The sequence below is a fragment of the Drosophila grimshawi genome, unplaced genomic scaffold (genome assembly GCF_018153295.1).
Source record: "Drosophila grimshawi isolate 15287-2541.00 unplaced genomic scaffold, ASM1815329v1 contig_1367, whole genome shotgun sequence".
In the NCBI taxonomy this organism is placed as follows: Eukaryota; Metazoa; Arthropoda; class Insecta; order Diptera; family Drosophilidae; genus Drosophila; species Drosophila grimshawi.
Window position 1 is genome coordinate 947,553 of NW_025062889.1, and position 19,959 is coordinate 967,511.

Sequence of the window (19,959 nt, forward strand, 5' to 3'; positions counted from 1 at the left end):
CGGACACTGCAAACACTTTGTGTATGAATCTTAATATTTCTTGTTTATAAGTAAAACTCACAAGTGAAACTCTAAATTAAAGTTTGCTTTAAATTATAAAAGTGACTGACTGGAATTGAACAAACTACAGAAATGATTTGCACTTCAATCAAACGTAAATAAAACAGGATTTTTCAATGGATATAAAGATTGTTTACAGTGTAATTGTACGCTGAGAATACTTGACATTTTTTTTAAATGTGTTTCCCAAATGCTTGGAAAATTATTTTCGAATGTGCCGCCAGAGAATTTTGCGTTGGCCTGCTTGCTACACTTGCAGCCCCTTCTAACTAGGAAGTGGGTGGGGAGTAGGTGGGAGTGGGGCGGGAATGGGAGAGGGGGAATTAAAGGAGCATAGCTTACAAGCGGTGGTTAAAACATGTTTTATTGGCCCGCACGCATGTTTTCCACAATTTATATCGTGCTGGGCTGCAGCCAAAAAGGAAAATGACTGACTAAAGGCGTTGGGGCGGGGCAGCAAATGACAAAGGCGATGGAATGGCGGAGGAAAAATGTGGGGGGAATGTAGATAAATGCCACCATTTGGGGTCTTTGTCTGGCTGTGAATGCGTTTTGCGGTTTTCATAGCCTACGCACGTGCCAAAGGCAAGCTTTTGGCCAATAGTCTGCACGCCTGTTCGACAGAGTGTTTGTGTTTGTGTGTGTGTGTGTGTGGTGTGCTGAGTATTAATTGATGGTTGAGTATTTGCTAGATAAGTGTAGAGATGTGTGTGTGTGTGCTTCTGTATGTGAGTAGACAAACAGGATGTGTGCCAAGTGGGCGTGGCATCTCTGTTGAATGTCAACTTAATTGGCTGGTGTGAAATTAATTGGATTTTTACGCATATTATCCTTGGTTTTAAGTACCCCCTCCCCCGCCAAAAACTCGCTCCCTCCCCAGCAACAGAGACAACTTTTGACGCCTTATTCAGTCGAGTCAGAGAATATTATAATACAGTTGTTTGGGGCTCTCTTGAACAAAACTGAATTAATTGAGCATTTAGCCGGTTTTTGGGTGGTTTATCGATTTTATTTATCGCCCTTGTCAGTTAATGGACAGCAGAAGCAACGACTTTATCATCTACCGACCATTAACCGCTTGTGCTTCTTTTTCTTCTCGCTGCCCGCTCCCATTGCAGTTAATGTACTATGAATTATGATGCGGTTGGCATGTTACAACCACCACAACAACTATAAAACAATACCTGTAAATAACACACACACACACACACACACACACACTTCAACTGCTAGCGAGCACTTTGTGCGATGGCACTTTGGACATTACGGAAAGTTCCCTAATTCACCAGGCCGACAATCTACCCTCAAGCTGACGCCAGCCAAGCTCCCATCCAGCTTTCCCTCTTTCTTTCTCTCTCTCTCTCTCTCTCTCTCTCTTGCTATCTCTCTCTCTCATTCGGCCTAATGGAGATTAAGTTCAACCCATAACACGGCGACAACATGTTGAAATATCTTTGATAAGTAATTAGGATGTCTTTTTTTTTGATACCCTAAAATAAAAAGCAAACTTTCAAATCGAATTATTGAACGTTTAATTAAAAAAATTATAGAAATGTGATTAATTTTTATATATAGTGTAAAACATGTGGAGAATTTCAATTAGAAAAAAATAAATGAATTATTTTAGAAACCAAAACCGAAACCAAATAAAAGTGACATGCGGAATCGCAACCGAAATCGACATTCTCTGATTTTCAACCACAAAGTAAATGTAAAAGGTATTAAAAGGTAATTGTGAACTCTTTCTTATTATTAATATTATTCCCTTACATTATTCCCATACAGGCAATCAAAAAGGAATCGAACCAAAATAAACCGCTCGAAACTCAATACAAAACCTTTTCCTGTTTACAATTTAAAAACTAAAAATTACACAATTTAAAACAATATACCCCTGACGATAACTACTTTTACAGGGTATGTGCATACAGTTTATATTGCGTTTTCTTTCCTTTTTTTTTTGTGTATTTTTTTGGTGTCTACAACAAGGCTTAGTTTGACATATGCACGGAAACACAGAAACAGGAAAACAGCAACACGCAGCAGCAGGCTGACGTTGAAGCTGGCTATCTGCTCTGCTCAGAGGAGAGGGGAAGGGGGAGTAGAAGGGTGTTGAGTATGTGGTGTGTGCGGTGTGTGCGGCATCACGGCTGAGGCAGGACTCAGAGGCGCTGTTGGGTCACGCACAGCGCACAAATTTTTCATCGTTAAGAGCCATAAAGAAGGCAGAAAACCAACGTGGCTAGCAAGGAGCAGAAGCAGTGGAAACTTGGGCAGCGGTGAATGGGGAAAGGGAAAGGTAGCAAGGGGGGTCGAAGGGTAGAGCGAACAGACCACAGCTAATGCAAAAACAAACACAGCGACCAAACCAATTTGCACATTGCACAAACACACACAGAGAGCGAGAGAGACAGAGAGTGCGAGTGAGAGAGTGAGATGGTTAGATGTAGTGCAAGATACTAAGCCACAAATGGAAGCGGCTGCTAATAACAAAACAAGCGACACTGACAACAACCAATAAGAACAACAACCATAGCCAGTACAACAACCGTAGCCAGTACAACAACACATTTAACGCTTCGCTTTGTCGGCACACAGTTGCCTTTGTGTGTGCAAGAGGGGAATTCTTGTGGTTATTTGTCGGTTTTTGAAGTTCTGCAATCCAAAGTGCAACAGGAGTTGTTTCACGATAAGAAAGGCGCTGAAAAACTCGTAGTGAATTTAACCCCTTCTCGTTAATCATAATAATTATACTCACAAAAAAGCCAGAAGGGACGTGAGTTAACTTTCCCTAGCCATAACTTTGTCAAAAGTGATCTGATTTTCAAAAACCAAGCATTTTTCGTCATGGGTTGACTTTTCGAACAAAACTACATTTAAAGTTGGAAACGCGATTCGGACACGAAATTCATTTCAAATTTATGCTGACAAAAAAGGCTTGTAGAGACGTGTGTAAAACAGAAAAACCAAAATTGTTGTATCAAAAATGATTTTTTTTTTTTCATATATTAAATTGAATAATATTTTCATTTATATTTTTTTTAAATTTTAACAGTACATTGTGGAATAGTTTGTTTAACTCTGTTTTGTACTGTTGCACTGCATTTTTAATATCGTTCCTAACAGCACACACACACACCCACCCACACACACACCCTCAAATAGCACACATGTGTTTGCTGTGGCGCCAGCGTCATGTGAATGTATTTGTGTGTGCCACCTAGCTAGAATCCCTCGTCGCCACGTTCTCTCCCGTTTCTCCGACTTTCTCATCCCGTTTGCAATCCCTTTTGGCGCCGCGTAGGGCAAACAAGGAGGAGGAGAGGGGATGGGGTTCGGGTGAATAAGGGCGCCTAGGCGTGAATTATGACCTATTGAAACCTCAAACAAGTCGCACCACAACAATAACAAAGGGGCACCACACACAGAGAGAGAAAGAGAAAGAGAGAGAGAGAGAGTATTACAACACCTACACGCCCCTGACTTATTTCGTCATTTGTTGTGCAACATACACAGACTAACACACACACACACATATACACACTCCTTTTTATTCATTCTGCATGGGTCTCAGGGCTCCATTCTGCCAGCAATTTTTACTTTATGACTTTATTTTGTCCTCGTTTTATGCATTTTTTATGCCTTCGTCGACACGTCGCGGTTTTCTCACTTTGTTTGGGCCAACAGACAAATCCACTGGCCCCCCGATCCCAGAGCCAAAAATGAAAGAATGTCGTTGTTGTTGTTGTTGTTGTTCCTGCTTAGTTTTCCACTCTGTTCGTTTGTTGTCGAAAGAGGGTTTTTTTTTTTTTATTATTTATGCATTATTTAGTTGAAGCGACAATTATTGGTTGTTAGCAAGTTTCATGTGCTCAACACATAGTGCGACCGTGTGTGGGGTATGAGCTGCACAAGGGATACCCAAGAGGATGCAATAGAAGACTGACTGATTGACTGCTTGAGTGACTGATTGACTAAGTAAATTATCTACTGACTGATTGACTGAATGTCTAACTGAGCGACTGACCAACTGACCAAGATTAACTGAAATATGACGTCTCTTTCTTATCGCTTCGAGCGAATTCAATCCCAGGCATTACTATATACTGATGACCTTATTGTACCAGGTTATTTAGAAAAATACCTGATAAGAAACGAAATAATAACTGATAAGTGTGCTCGACTGAAAGTAATCCTCAAGCAAAGATTTTTATAAATAAATAAATCGTCTACATCCAGATGACAATGTGAGGATGAGGATGATAATGCTCGGGGCGGAAACTGGACAAATATTATTATTTTGGCATTAATTGGAAATATTTCTTATATTTATCTGAGCAGAATTTTATAAAATAAATGTTGATTGGTCTTTTAGAAGACGGAAGTTGTGTTCCAGCGAATAGTTGTTATATAGACCAGCTACGTACTTTTCTTGTTCATTGTTGTTGCCTTAGTCTACAGAGTAGTCAGAGAGAAAAGGATTAAGGAAAGAAATGTGAGATTATCTGCTTTAATTGTCTGCTTAATGCTTGGCTTTTACTTGCATCTTGATTTGACGCTAATCCATCTGCTATTTTGGGTATGCTCCTTTGTGGCACTTGCAACGCTTGAATGTTATTGTATCTATTCGCTAATGTGTTTATCATGAAGTCAGCGCTAAGACCTGAAGATAGCTAAGAATATATACTACAATTCAGCTCTACACAACTCTGCTGTTGCATATATGTATATATGCTATATATATATATATTATAAAGATTAGTATTTATGAGCCATAACTAAAGAGAATTAAATATAATTGAATGCCTCCAATTATGACCCAAACTGCCAAAAGCATTAAGCCAAGGAAACTGTTAAAATAATAAAAATAAAAACAACTAGTTGGCCAATTTGATAAACATTCAAGTAAACGATAGAAGTGGCCAAGGAAATTAAGTATAAAAAAGAGAAGAAGAATCAAACGTAATGTTGGTAAAATTTAATGCAATTTAACTTGTGAAAATGAAATTAATTTTCACAGGCAGAGGCAGAGCCTGAGGGGGAGGTAGTTGGTGGCGTAGGTCGTAGGTCGTTGGCAATTTATTGGAAAAAAGGACGAAAGAGAATTCGAAATGAAGTATGAAATAAACAAAATATGGTGTGGGGGAGGAGGAGGCTTGTCCGAGGAGGCGGTTGCATAAAAAAGGCAACTGAATTATGTTCCATAATAAAAAAGTTATGACTGTAAAATTTTTTAATTGCACATTTGGGAGTTTTCTTCTGCTTATTTATTTTTATTTTTTTTCTACTGCTCTGCTGTTTATTTAATTTTAAATTCGAGACATGTTTTCATTAGGATCGAGGGGGTGGGCCGAGGAGAGCATACACTAAAACGACTTCATTGACATTTTCCATACCAACAACTTTGTCAGCAAAGTTTTTTTTTGTATTTTTTTTTTTTTTTTTGATTTTTGGTTTTTGCGGTGCTCGCGAATGAAAACAAAAGTTAAACACTTCCCACAACAAAAGCTACAATAAACCAACACACAGCTGTTGTTAACGTTATTTGTTATTGTTATTGTTGCTGTTGTTGTTGTTGTTGTTGCTTTTGTTTTGACTGGGCAAACATTGTCAGGCGGTTCTTCACGGTTTCCCTTTGTTTATGCGAAAAATGAGCGATTAATGGCCTTTAGGCAAATGTTTTCCCACAGACTTTTCATCAATGCGCTCGTTTGTGTGTGTGCTTGGGTTATGTTTGCTGTTGATGTTTCTGCATGAATCGAGGAAATTGAATTTATTAGCACATTTTTGCGGTTCCGTTGAGTTTAAAGTTTAAACACTCATAAGTGAAAAAGACGGATTACGGTAAAAGAAAAACGAAAAGAGAAAGATTAAACAAAGCCTGGTTGAAAGTTGAATTCTTCTCTCAGAAATTGAACTCGATTTAGATTAAGTCTATTTACAATCAATCTCCTTACATAATTTCATTCCCATGTTTTTACTTGCATATTAGTCTATAAAATATTGCATTTATTTATCTTAATCTCTCCTTTTTTATTTTATTTCTTTGTTGTTTTCTTATTGTTAGTTACAAACTTAATGCCTTCAAATTGTTTGTCTTAACACAAGCCATTCATTTAATGGCCAATAACCAGTTTATACGAACAAAAAGTCCCAATTACTGCAATCCTCTGGATAAGTGCGCAAACAGTGAGTAAAATAGGAAAGCAGGCAACAGCAACACGCTTAAACACCCTTGCTAACTATAATTATTAATATTATTATTATTATTTTTATTATTATTATTATTATTATTCCTACGGCAGCTATATGATATAGTCATCCGCTTTAGTTAGCTCCTTCAAAGTTGGGAACACACTCAAAATACGCGCTGGAAAGGAAAGCATTTGTAAGATGCTGAACTCAAAACACTTGGACTGAATTTATGACTTAGACTTAAAACTTATTGGCTAATCTGCTGCGCTCTGCTCTTTAATCTGGCCAAGTACATTTACAAATTAATTAAAAGAACAAAACGGGCGACAAAAATACCAACAAGAACAGACTGGCAACAGTTGCAGAAAGAAACAATGGAAAATAAAAACCACAGAAGCAAAACCAAAACAACACACACACACATACACACACACACACACACACACACACACACATCTATACAAAATGAAAACAAAATTAAGGCACTAAAAACAACAGGAGCAGGCAAATGTTTGTGAGTAGTTGAAAAGGCAATTTGCACAAGCTCGTCTGGCTAACCCCCAACCAACCCCCCCCTCGCTCCCCCTGCCCACTCTACACTCCCACCCCTCTAGCCACCTACCCCCAAAACTCCAACAACAACAAAAACAACAAGGACAACAGCAACAGCAGCAAGGACAATGCCGACGGCAAATGTAAAAAAGTCAAAATTCGGACGCAGAATGAAAGCGCGTAGAACGCACACAAATAACAATCATATAAAAATGTGGGCAGACAGAGGGAGAGGCAGAGAGAGAGAGAGAGAGAGAGAGAGAGAGAGAGAGAGGGGAAAGTGGAGAGTGCTCGGCTCGGCTCAGGTGGTTGGTTGGCTGAGGGGGGTGTTGAGGGGTCGGTTGGTTTTTGACGGTTTCAGTGAGCACAGTAAATTATAAATTAACGCTGCAGGCGACACGAGGTCAACTCTGGGCAACTTTGCCAATGAGCTGACCCCCCTTTGTACCCAGAAAACGTTGTGGTTTGTTATTTTTTATTTTTTTGAGTTTGGCTCTCGGCACTTTTTTATGCGTGCATTACTCTACCCTCCCGTCACCTTCCTCCCCTCTCCACTACGCTTGCTGATGTTCATTTCACGTGCAAAAAGAAAAGCAAGGCACGCGGCTGGAGCTGACCACAAAAAAGCAGGCGAGGGGTGGACATAGGGGAGAATGGGGAGCTCCAAAAAGTAGAATGAGTATTTAAGAAACATAGGACAACACTGGAATGAGGACTTAAGAAACAGGCGACAAAACTGCGAGTTCAATTGAAATTAAGATGTGAGTTAAGCAGAGACATTGAGAGAGACAGAGAGGGAGATAGGGAGAGAGGTAGCTTAAGGGAGAGATAGAGAAGATCCCACTACGATTCGCAATCTATACGTTGTAGACGGTGTAGCTTCGAGTCCATACCACAACCCGTATTACTTTTCTATAAGCATTTCCACTTACATGCTGCATTACATTGTAATGGAAAACCAATGCAACTCCATATACCAAGATATATATATATATGTATAAATATATATATATATATTTAAAATATAGAAGTTTGCACTAAATACAAGTTAATATCTTACTCTAGGAGATATAACATCTTTAAAAATAAACATTAAAATCTATTTTATTTATCATTAACAAAAATAAATAACCGATAAAGAAATATAGAAATATTATTAAATATTAATATTGCTTTACAATGGGAATAATCAATTATTAAATATCAATAACAAGGCTATATATTTACAATATCGATTTGAGTCGATATCACGATAAGGAAGTAGTTGTTGATAGAAAGAAACAATCTTGATCGACTGTTGCAGTCTTTTGCACAAGAATAATTTATCATTTTAAACCAAGTCTAAGAAATATAAAAATGGAGTTGCCACGCTTTCAAATTTGATTCTTATTTCGAAATTGGTTCACTTCTACAGACTATAGCAGCTATAAGTTCAACACATTGTATAAAGTATATAAGGTATATAACATCATTCCAACATAATAATTATTTAAGAAAAGTGAACCCTTTAAGAATATATTCAAGCATTTAAATGCACCTTTAAGGAATATTGAATATATTCAAACCACAAAATATTTCTTTACAAATATTAACATATTCCAGCATAAAAATAATAAAGTCCTTTCACAAATCCTTTCGAGCAATCCATTAGAAATCTAGCCAATTTGGCCAAGAACTTCAAAATGGGTTCTTGCTTAGGGGATTAAGTTACTCAATTAAGCACTGGCTGCATTTTAAGGGGTTGGTTCTTTTTTTTTGGAGGTGGGTGGCTTAAGGGGAGGCGGAGTGGAGTTGGGGGGTATATTCATAAACCGGAAACGGCTGCAAGTTTACTCAGAATATGATGAATATGCGGGAAACATGCAGCCAGGATATGCGAGAGTGTGGGTAAGGGGCTGGGTAGGAGATTTTGGGGGGCGTAACCGGCACGACATGCTGGAATACACGTACTCCGCACCGCCCATCTCCCTGTCACAAGGGGGTCACTTGGGACACGCGTGCACAATTAAAAATTTCATTGACTCGCAACATGGACACAGGCGGACATTCTTTGGGCGGTGGTCAGGGGGGCGGGGGAGGCGTGGTGAGAGTTGGCATACATTAATGTTAAAGTTTTGGAGCACGTTTTCATAATTATAATCATAGAATTAATTATTTTCAACATATGCAAATTACTTTCTTATTTAATCCTTGCTGTAATCCTTGGCAAATATCCCGTTGCTTCTTTTGCTCGGCTAATTTAAAATTTACACACAGACACACACACACAAACACACACACTCAGTTACACCTCCTTCTGCTTCTTCTTCCATTCAAGGTGCATTCAATTTGAAGCAGCGAAAAACACAAACACATTAAAAGGACACGCGAAGCAGCTAAAATTTTATTCTTTTTTTTTTGCTTGCGCTGCTTTTGTCCGTCAAAAACCGTTTGCCGGCTCTTAAATTCGTTTATAACTCAATTGTTTTAACCGCGAGAACTAGCGACAAGTTCAGGCGAAAAAAGGAAAGCGAAACAGAAACGATCTTCAAACTAACGGATCCTTTTTGGCAGACCGAATATATAATAAACGACGACGACGACGACAATATAACGGTGACGACGAACGTACGCACGAACAGACGCGAATCGGTTTTCTCTAGTTGAAACGTAACGCCAGCCGCTACGACAACCACTACGCTTCAGACACTCGGCAACACTGAGTTGGGCAAGTTGCACGCGACTGTTAACACCAAAAACCAAATGTAAACAAGCTGCGGCTGCTCGGCTGCTCTCCAGCAATACCGAGTGTGGATTGTGTGAGAGCGTGAACGAGAGAGAGAGTATCTGCTTGAGAATTGCATTATGTTAAGCGACTGTTGCTGCTGAAGGATAACAATACTTAAAATAATATTCTACTACTAAATGCCGAACTAAGTTTTCGTTTTCAATTAATATGCCTTGTTAGTTAGTAGCTGTCATCATCAAAATAATTATAATTAAGCTTGAACGTTTGACTAATAGTGTGCCATTAATAATGGAATGTGAACGTTCAACCTGAAAGTCTTGCAAGTGTCTATTTTCATAAATGTTGATTAATTTGTTGTCGACTATTTTTAACATGGATTTACTCCTTCTGACACTTGGCAATATGTCTTGCTTTAACAGAATGACATAGTTATGGGAATTGGTCCTCATATTGAAAGCACGCTCTCTTTTTCGTGTTAACGGTCTGTTTTGCTCTCATCTACTCTTCATGTGGATCTTATGTCTCTGTAAAGTTTAACAATTGAAGCTTGAAATTAAATTAATATATACAGCATAATAATCTTCATAGTTAAATATTAGTAAGTGAATATGTTATGTAGGTGTTGAATTAGTAAATTAATTAATTTAATATAATCCCACAACATTGCGTCTTCAATTGATTATTATTTTCTCTTATTACTTTATTTCGGACTAATGCGTTCCACATTGCTTAAGAGCTTAAGAGCGCGATGCTGTTAACAGCAGCGGACATATTCAAGAGACACAATTCGGAGAAAATGCTAGCTAGAAACGTTAACATAGCTTACATATTTTAACTGACCTACACAACAAAAATCATTCAAGTGCCCGATTAATATTAACAGAATGCTGCAAAATATATTTTAATTGATTTAAACTATTTTTTGGTTTAGAACTACAATTGAAATGTCAAAGACTTTCAATAATCAATGAATTTATTTATGTCTAAAAATATCTGATATTATATTCTTTAATTTAATCTGCCAAACATATAATTAAATTCAATATTCTTTGAAAACGACTTACTTGTAATTACCATTAAAAATCAGTACGAATATTTTAATCCCACTGGATATTTCCCTTTCGTTGGAATTACTTGCTACTTCCACTTACCAGGGAAGCTAACGAAGAAGAAGCGCGGCATTTGTTTTGATTTTTATCTGTTGAAGAAAAGTAGCGATTAAATCAGAAAAATGCGCAACCGAAATTGAGTTTGTTGTTGAATTTATTTGTCTTTTTTACATTTTTGCTTTAGTTTTCAGTTTATTTAGTTGAATGCAATTTGAATACCAGCGAAGATAAACCATTAAATGCCTTTTAAAGCATCAGAATACACCAACAACAACAACAATAACAACAACAACTGCAACGAGACACGGCAACAAAGGTTGAGAAAAAAATAACAGCGATTTTAATACCAATTAGGATACTTTTTCAGGCTTAACTCTGGAATGAGAATGAAACGTCAAGTGCTTGTTGGCCAACGGAAGGTAACCTAAGGGAAACAACAATAATAACAACAACAACAAAAGTGCAGTGGCAGCCTAAAGAAATGGAACCTGTTCATTTGCTGAAGCACACGCGTCTGAGAGAGAGAGAGAGAGAGAGAGAGAGCAAACACAACAACAAATGTGCTGAGCAGAAGAAGTGGAATACAAAATTAAGAACTAAACATGTAAAAACAACCAAACTGCAGCACAGCGAAGTTGAAATACCCTGTCGTTAACATTTAAGAAGTTGCTTGAATTTAATATATATCTTATATGGCAGTATATATTATATATTATTGATAGAGTGATAAGATATAATAATAATATCTGATGAATAAATTTTAGTTATTTGTGAGATTCTGAATTAAAACACTCTCTGCAGCTCTCACTCTCTGCAAGGATATAATAAAGCAAGGCAGTAGCAAGAAGAAGCAGGTCAAACGCACAAAGCGATGGAGTGAGGAAGGCAGAGAGACGGGAGCAGCGCAGTGAAGATTAAAATCAGAATGACAGTAAACAGCAGCAGCAGCAGCAGCAGAAGAACGAAAGAAAATAATGCAAATTCAGATGGATATCAAAAGTTGAAGTTGTGATAGGTAAGGGCCAAAGGTGGTGTTTGGAAGGAAGGGTGGGGGGAGGGGGGTTTGGGGTGTGCCAGGGCCGGACACACAAAGGACAAATGAATAGGCAAAATGTGGATAACGTTGAGCATGACGAGGAAGAAGAAGCTAACGAAGAATATGATGACGACTATGAAGCATTCATCCAGCATTCCCCGTCCCCATCCCTGTGTACCCCACTGGGTCGTTGAACCATTTGGTGTGCAGCTGACAAGCGGACATAGATAGCCCCTCCCCATCTCTCTGCTACTGCCATAATGGAAAGATGCAACTGCCAGAAAGGATAAACTTGTCAGTCTTCATGGAAGTGACAAGTGGAATGGGAGGGGGAGTGGTGGGGGGTTGTCTTCCAGTGGGTTGTCATTTCCATTCTAATCTACACTCAAAAAAATCAACTTACATATTTAGAAACTCTTCCACTTCCACTCTAATCTACACTCAACACGCAGCCCTTTTTTCGCTCAGTGCATGTCTTGCTTTGCTTTGCCTTGCTCATTTTAGATTTATATAATTCGTAAGCTGCTTGGCAAAAACGATCATTAAAACTAACAACTCTTTTTAGCTTATGCCTCAATCGATGCACAGACAAAAAAGCAGAACAAAATTCGTAGCAAGATGCAGGAAGGGAGAGAGAGCGAGAGGGAGAGACGGACAGTGAAAGAGAGAGAGAGAGCGAGAGGGAGAGACGGACAGTGAAAGAGAGAGAGAGAGAGAGAGAGAGAGAGAGACGAAGCCAAGCAGCTTAAAATGTTTTCATATTGTGTTTTTCCAGTCTCTTTGCTCGTTTTGTTCTCTACATGCATCCTTTGGCTTATGGTTTTTGTTGTTGTTGTTCTCTCTTTCTATCCCCCACTCCCCCTTCAGTTTAATTTTCTGTTTGATTTGTAACAAAAGCAAAGCGACGGCAAAATATCAAAGCAAATGCCCGAAAATTAAATTGAAATTCAAATTTAAATGTTGCCTAAAAAATATCCTTTTTGGCTACCTGTCTGCACTGGTTGTTGTTGTTGTTGTTGGGGCACCTGTTAAACTGGACTGGAAAGTGGAACGGCGCTTCGATTTTATTGGCCTCATTAAGTGCGCTTCCCTTCCAGGTATTCCTTTTTTCTTTCAAATTTTGTTTCCTTTTCTTTTATTTATTTATTTGTACCCTACGAAATTCTCCTTTGCTTGCATACGTAATTGCAGTAGCAGTAGTATAAATAGTAGTAAAGCCATAAATGGTAATTGTGTAGTAAATAGTAGTAGTGTTGTAAATGCTTCATAAAAAGGTAATATTTATACTACTATTTTTACTACTACAACTACTAATTATGTAAATTGTTCCATAAATAATATAGCTACTACTATTGTTATATTTATGTTTTTATTTTTATTTGTATCATAATATGTCCATTACTAATACTACTTTTACTTCTACTAATTCTAATTTTATTTCCACTGCTACTAATACTACTACTAAATTCTGTTACTAATTAAACTACTATTTTTGCTCATGTACTACAACTACTACTAATACTACTTATTACAACTAATACTAACTCTAATTTTACAACTATTTATACTACTCATATTATTATTACTACTTATTACAACAAATACTAATTTTACAAGTATTCAAACCTCTACTATTTATCCTACTACTATTACTACACTTACTACTTATTACTGCTAATAATAATGCTAATTTTACAACGATTTTTACAGCTAGCTTCTGCCTGATTTATTACAATTGGAGTTTGCAAATGTTAATAGCAATTTAGTTTAATTTATTCAATTTAGTTTTATTATCAGCTAGCGTTGAAAATAGAATCGAGTTGAGTTATTCCCAAACCAGTGTTGCCTGAGTGTGGAATAAATTAGGAATGTTTAAGGCGTATTTCATCATCAGCATAGCAGCTGTCTCTCTATCTCTCTCCCACTCTCTTGCTTCTGTTGCTGTCTATTCGCACTCGCAAATTGCGCATCAATTTCGGTTGGCATTCAAAGAAATTTTATATTTGTGCGCCTATTTCACGTTTAACGGTTCAAAGGCGGGCATAAAAGCACAAACAAAACTGACGCTGTTTACCGTTTAATGAATTTTTATTTGAGAGCAGCGCCCAAAAACCGACCCCAACACCCCACACTCTGCCATTCGTCGCTCTCGCTCACCTTACGCTGGTCATAAAAAGGGTTCACAGACGATTTGCTCGAATTAATTGCGCTGCCATTAACGCAGCAACGACGACGACTGCGACGTCAGCAGACAGAAACGTCACTGGCGAGCATCCCCCATCCCCTCGACGAGTATTTGCGTGTAATTTGTTTTTGCCTTTGCTCGAAGCCCGAACGTAGAGCTAAAAAGGAAATAACAAAACATTTTTTCGTCTTCTTCTTCTTCACTCTGCTTTAATTTGGGGTTTTTGTTGCACTGCGATATTTGTTTATTTGATTTTATTTAGCAAGGGTGGATAGGCGCGTGGGAAGAGAGGAGTGGGGGGGGGGGTGGGGGCGTGGTCAGCAAACAGGAAATGCAAATTGAATTTTGGGGGTTTTTGCAATCGAAAATCGACACACGGCAACAGGTTTCCGGCTAATTAAATACTTTTCTTATCGTTTTTTTGCGTCTTTTTTGGTTAACTAAATATTTACTCCATAAAAGCATTTTGAATGGGTTTAATGAAGAAAGTTGATTGGATTGATTTGAGCAGAGTTTCGCTTAAATTGAAAATCAGATAATATCTTTCTGGTTATTCAAATAACACATTTTTTTATATATTTTGAATTTGGTTTTTTTGCCTTGACTGGTTTTCAGTCTGTTCAATATTTCTTCATTAGAAATGCAACCTTACAAATTGATCAGATATCGGTGAGCAGCATCAGATAAATTTGTTAATCATTAGAAGAACAAATTTGTTTATTTGATTTTATAATAAGTTTTTAGCAGCTAAAAGATACATTTAGTCTAAGCGCAGATACATATCAAAGGCCATTAAATTAGATACTTTGTTGTGGGTGCTCTTTGCGTCTCAAATCCAAATCCAAATCCGTTTTCAAAAGCAAACCAAATCGGAAATGAACCAAGAAATAAAGCTAATTAACTTGTTATTTGAGTATCGATTCCAACTATTATCAAAACGCTTTGAAAATGTTGCTTTTGTTTTTTGGGTTTAGGGTTTGCCTTTTTGTAGCTGTAATCATATAGCTGTAGGTAGCCACATTTAATGACCACCATCAAGATTACGCCCCTCCCCCAAACCCCAAACCCCAAACCCCTGCCCCATAATTATCTACTACATCATATTCAAATTCTCGCCCCAAAACAATAAATGCTGAGAATGCAATTAAAGATGCGTAGAAACAACTCGCGCGACGAGTTCACTCAACTATCCAAACCATCCAAACTATCCAAACTATTCAGAGTCACGGATTTGATTTCTTAATTCTCCAATCGCCTCGATTACCTAACATCCCGACCAAGTGCTGCCACCACTGTGTGCTGTACACTCAAAAAAATAAAAAGAATTAAAAAAAAAACAAAAAACTATCACCGATCAGTTGATAAAGAATGTCTGGGTATATTGTACATCAATTTGAAGGCTATATGGATACAATTGTGTATTTTATTGCAATCGTAAATCGATTTTTATCGATATTCTCGAAAACGGGACAGTTATCGATCAAATGAAATATGTCTAATCCGCATATATTTAAAGAGAACTTCGATTCTCTAGTTCCTATTTAAGATCCTTACTTTCAGAGAGACAGTCGGATGTTGTTGCTGATCAGGAATATATATACCTCAAGGGATCGGCGATGCCTTCATCTGCCTACCACTTTGTCTAATTATTATTATTTTTTTTCTTATTTAGATATATATATTTAATTTATAGCTATAACATTTTGTTCAGTGTAGAATCATTGCGTGCGACAATCGACAGAGTCCTAACCTATGACACCAAATGGTCAGCAATAAAAAAGATTAAAACAGAGAGCGAGAGAGAGAGAGAGAGAGAGAGAGAGAGAGAGAGAGAGAAAGAGAGAGGGGAAGAGAGAGATGCTAATGCTGGCACTGCCCCCAACTGGCAAGAGGCAAGTAGTTGCGGGTGTCTGGAGAGGGGGGAGGGGTGAGGGGTGAGACTGGCCATCATCTCACACAATCCAGTTAATCCCGTGCAAGGCAGCTGCAGCTCATAAAAAATAAACACACACAAAAAACGATGAAAGAAACCCTTTTTGGAGTGACCGAAACAAAGCCCAACGATTTTTCCAGTTTCTCAATACTCTCTCCATCTCTCTCCATCTCTCTCTCTCTCTCTCTCTCTGTGTAGTTCTCTTTGGAATTTTTATTGTATCCGCATCTTTATGGGCGTTTATTAATTACCCATCGAAATAGGCATTGATTTCTGAGAGCAGCAGTTCAACTGAACTGAACTGAACTGAATTGAATTCTGCTGCTGCCCTTGGCGGCAAGTTGAGAAGGCGATTGTCTACCTAAAAGCAAAGGCAAACCACCGAACCCGATGACAAATCCAAGGCGTTGAATTAATTTGTGTCCCGGCCGCATACATTTATGGTGGACTTTGCGATAAAGCGTTTAGTTGAAGTCGTCTCCCAGCGATAAAGCGTCGAAGCTTCGCCTTTTGCCTTTATTGATGACCGGCTGTCGGCCAAATGACCAAAATAAAGATAAGGTGCGCTCCAAACAACAACAACAAGAAGAAGAACAACAACAAAATATAAAATACAACAGAGACCCTTCTTAAACCTGAGAAAATGCAATCGTTGTGTTGTGCGATAAGCTTCTGGTGCAGCTTCCTTTCCCCTGCCTCCCTGCCCCCGCCCTCACTCTTCACACAATTGTAAAAGCATTAACAATGCCCTGCTTGGCCGTAATGAGCTGAAGCTGAAGCCGGAGTTGGAGCTGAAGCTGGAGCTGGAGCTGAACAACATCGGCGAAGAAGGTGTGAATATGTGAGAAATGCCACAGCGATAAGAAGGCGAAACTCTGAAAATTTTAATTAAGCTGGCGGCGAGCTGTGGAGCAGCTTTTAAAAGTATATAAGGATTGTACGTCAACTAATTGAATCAGTCCACACACAGAGAGACGGAGACTGAGAGACTGAGAGACAGACAGAGGGAGTGTGAGGCGGAGAAAAGGAGGCAGACATGCCCACAGTCAGGCAACAGAATCTAAAGCGCTCTTAAGCAGATAATGATATGACAAGACAAGGCAAGGCACGAAAAAACAGACAGGAGTATACCCTGTATGAAGCGTAGAGAAGGGTATTATGGCTGGCAACAGATGAATTGGCAGAGCTGTGGCAAGACGGAGTTCAATTGCAACAGCGAGAAACTATTTTTGAACTTTGTTTCCAGTATTTATCTAGATGTCAAAACATGATTGAGAAGCAATGATTTTTGAAAATCGGATTGGATTTGGCAGTGGAAAGCTTTGACCGATGCCCAAGCATTTATTTGGGATGCAATTTGGATTTGCGACCTTGAAACGAGTTTTAAACTTTCACAAATTTATGAAAGCGGAAAGTCTTGACCCATCGGGTTTCAACTTTACATCTACAGATCAGACTATGACTAAAAAGCCCCAGTCTTAGAAAATCAGTTGAGATTTATGAGTGTTAAGGCATTTCAGATTGATATCCTTTTTCAGTTGGATTTGCTTCCTTCTTTGTCACTTGAAGAGTCGACAATTAAATAGCTCTTTATTTGATTATTGTTATTGATAATATTTGTGGGTTTTTATGTTTATTGAAAATCCTTGCGTTTGAATTTGTTTGGATCGTAGAAGGATGTCATCACGATGCGTCCGCTGAAGCGTCTGCCACTCAATGCTTTCAGGGCCTTTTTGCAGACATCGGTGGTCTCGAAGCGAACATAGACCTTGCCGCAGCCGGGCTGTGGCGACTCGCCAAAGGGTCGCGGTATCTTGATGCTGATGACCTTGCCAAATTTGGCGCACTCCTCCTTGATGTCCTTGCGTATATCCTCGTACTCGGCATCGTCCAACAGCTCGTCGGGCATGACCATGTTGAGCAAACAGAGCACCTCGGTTGCCTTGCCCACTTTGACGTCAGCGGGAAATCCGGGCACTTGCAACACGGGCAACTGATGGGTAACCAGGTTTCGTACACCGGCCAGAGAACGTTGCACGATCAACTTGCGTTCGCCCAGTTGCATGCCGTTGAGGCCGGCGATGGCCTGTTCCGTTATCGAGGCATCCATGTACTCGCAGAAGGCATAACCCTTGCCGTGACCCAGCTCATCCTTGACCATGTTGAAGCCGCGCAGATGGCCAAAGGTCATCAGCAGCTCCTTGACCTGATCATCGTTGAGGCAGGTGGGCAAGCCACCAATATATATCTTATGCGGTGTATCTGGCACCACAGTGGCAATGGCCGCATTCGACTGCACCACTGCACCAGACACATACCCAGTGGCACCCACAAAGCTCCCAGTCGTGCCCCCAGCATGATAGTCATGTGGACGCCGTATCTTCAGCGATTGGCCGCGATAATTGATGCCATCAAATGAGATGGCCAACGTTGTCTCATCCATCGAGCGCAGCTCGAGAAATGCGAAATTCTTCTCCAGATTCGTCTGGCAGGTGAGCACAGCTTTGCCATCGTTCTCCAGTGCGCCACACATGCGCTGGATCTGCACATTGAAGAAGGCCCTCATCTCATCATCGGTGGTATTGAAGGGTATGTTGCCAACATACAAGCGACGTGCCTGCCGCGTCACAGTCGCTATCGATGCCGACTCGCCGGTGGGCAACGCATTTGGCACAATCCTCAGGGCAATCTGTCCGCTGGCCTGCATCGACTTGTATTGGACGGGCGATAGATGCTCATAGCCCACCGGTGGCACATCCCAGGCGCTGCTGGTGCGACGGCATTTCCGTGACGTGTTCGCCTGCCACGTTATTATGCGGCCCGATTCACCTGCCTCGCATCGGTAATATGACGAACGGTATTTGGATTGCGAACGGGCAGGCGATCCGGATCGGGAACGGGAACGGGAACGGGAACGAGAACGAGCTGGAGCATAAGCACGATATCTATTGACGCGTTTGCGCGATCGAAACTTATTTTTGGATTCGCGACCCATTTTCCAAATTTGTTTCTATGCACAACAAAACAGTTGAGAATGCTGGAAAATGGCAAATGGAAGCTGATTATTATTCGGAACCCGCTTCGACTGACAGCTCTCAAAGGCGCAGGCAACTCCGTTTAATTTGCTGCCAGCAGGTCAGGGTTGCATTTGAAGAGAACTATTGATAATAAAGTAAAGGGCAGTCCAACGGCTGAAAATGAAATCAGATTAACATTTAATACAAGTCCCTGTCTACTCTGGTCTGTGTCAAGTGGCTGAAAAACAGGGATACTTCATCAATAAAGAGAAGAGCGATTTCACAGCGAACCACAGCTCGAAATGGGAATATTTTTATTTATTATACAATTTTTATCCATTTTCAATATGCACAGAATTCAAAAAATGAATGTAAATTTCTGTTTCACTTTTTTAAGAAATAATTTATAGTTGTTCAAGGTACTTGTTATACTTGCATAGTAGTGCAGTGCTATAAAACGCTTTAAAAAATGCTTTCCTCAATAATCCACTCTCTCTCTCTCTCTCTCTCTCTCCACACTCTTTCTTTCTCTATTTCGGTTTGTGCAGCATTAATTTAATTTACATATGATTCATCACATCAAAAAAATGAATATATTTGTTGAAATGATAATTTCGAACGCTTCACAAATCTGTTGAGAGCCGCAATTAAGTCATTTATCATTTATCATTTATCATTTATCGAGAATTTTAGCTTTCGCTGCAAATTGATAGACTCGAAATATCTTTGGACAACAGATGTAAAAAAATAAATACATAAAAAACTATAAATAATTAAATGTTGCTGCGGATGCAAACGTGATGATTTCATGCGAATTGACATCAACTTAATATTCATCCGTTAATATTGCTAATCAATTATAATTAATTGGCAATGCGGCCCGCAGCTATCAGAGTATATATATATACACATATATATATTTATATTCTCCAGCTGCGTGAGCCACAAAATTGGAGTCCCATTTGGGGAACGCCATGTGTGGTCGGTTCACGATAGAAACGGGATAAAAGCTGCAGGCAGGCACCCAAAAACATTCCAGAGAAACGACTTAATTTTGAAGGCCAGAAAAATGAAAAAAAAACAAAACAAAAAAAAAGCAGTGGAGGCTCAATTAATTCACAAAAAAGGCGACACAATCACAAAT

The 19,959-nt window shown here is 39.1% G+C and overlaps 1 protein-coding gene across 1 annotated transcript; it reads right to left on the minus strand.

Moving 5' to 3' along the window:
* Positions 1-17,328: 17,328 nt before the first annotated feature.
* On the minus strand, positions 17,329-18,824 carry LOC6568688 (splicing factor U2AF 50 kDa subunit). The gene has a single exon (XM_001995227.3). The coding sequence runs from the start codon at positions 18,791-18,793 to the stop codon at positions 17,432-17,434; it is 1,362 nt and encodes a 453-aa protein (XP_001995263.1). The 5' UTR covers positions 18,794-18,824; the 3' UTR covers positions 17,329-17,431.
* Between the last annotated feature and the right edge of the window lie 1,135 nt (positions 18,825-19,959).

What these genes read in the sequence shown, in the direction of transcription:
- LOC6568688 (XM_001995227.3), bottom strand. Translation starts at nt 18,793, where the DNA reads ATGGGTCGCGAATCCAAAAATAAGTTTCGATCGCGCAAACGCGTCAAT.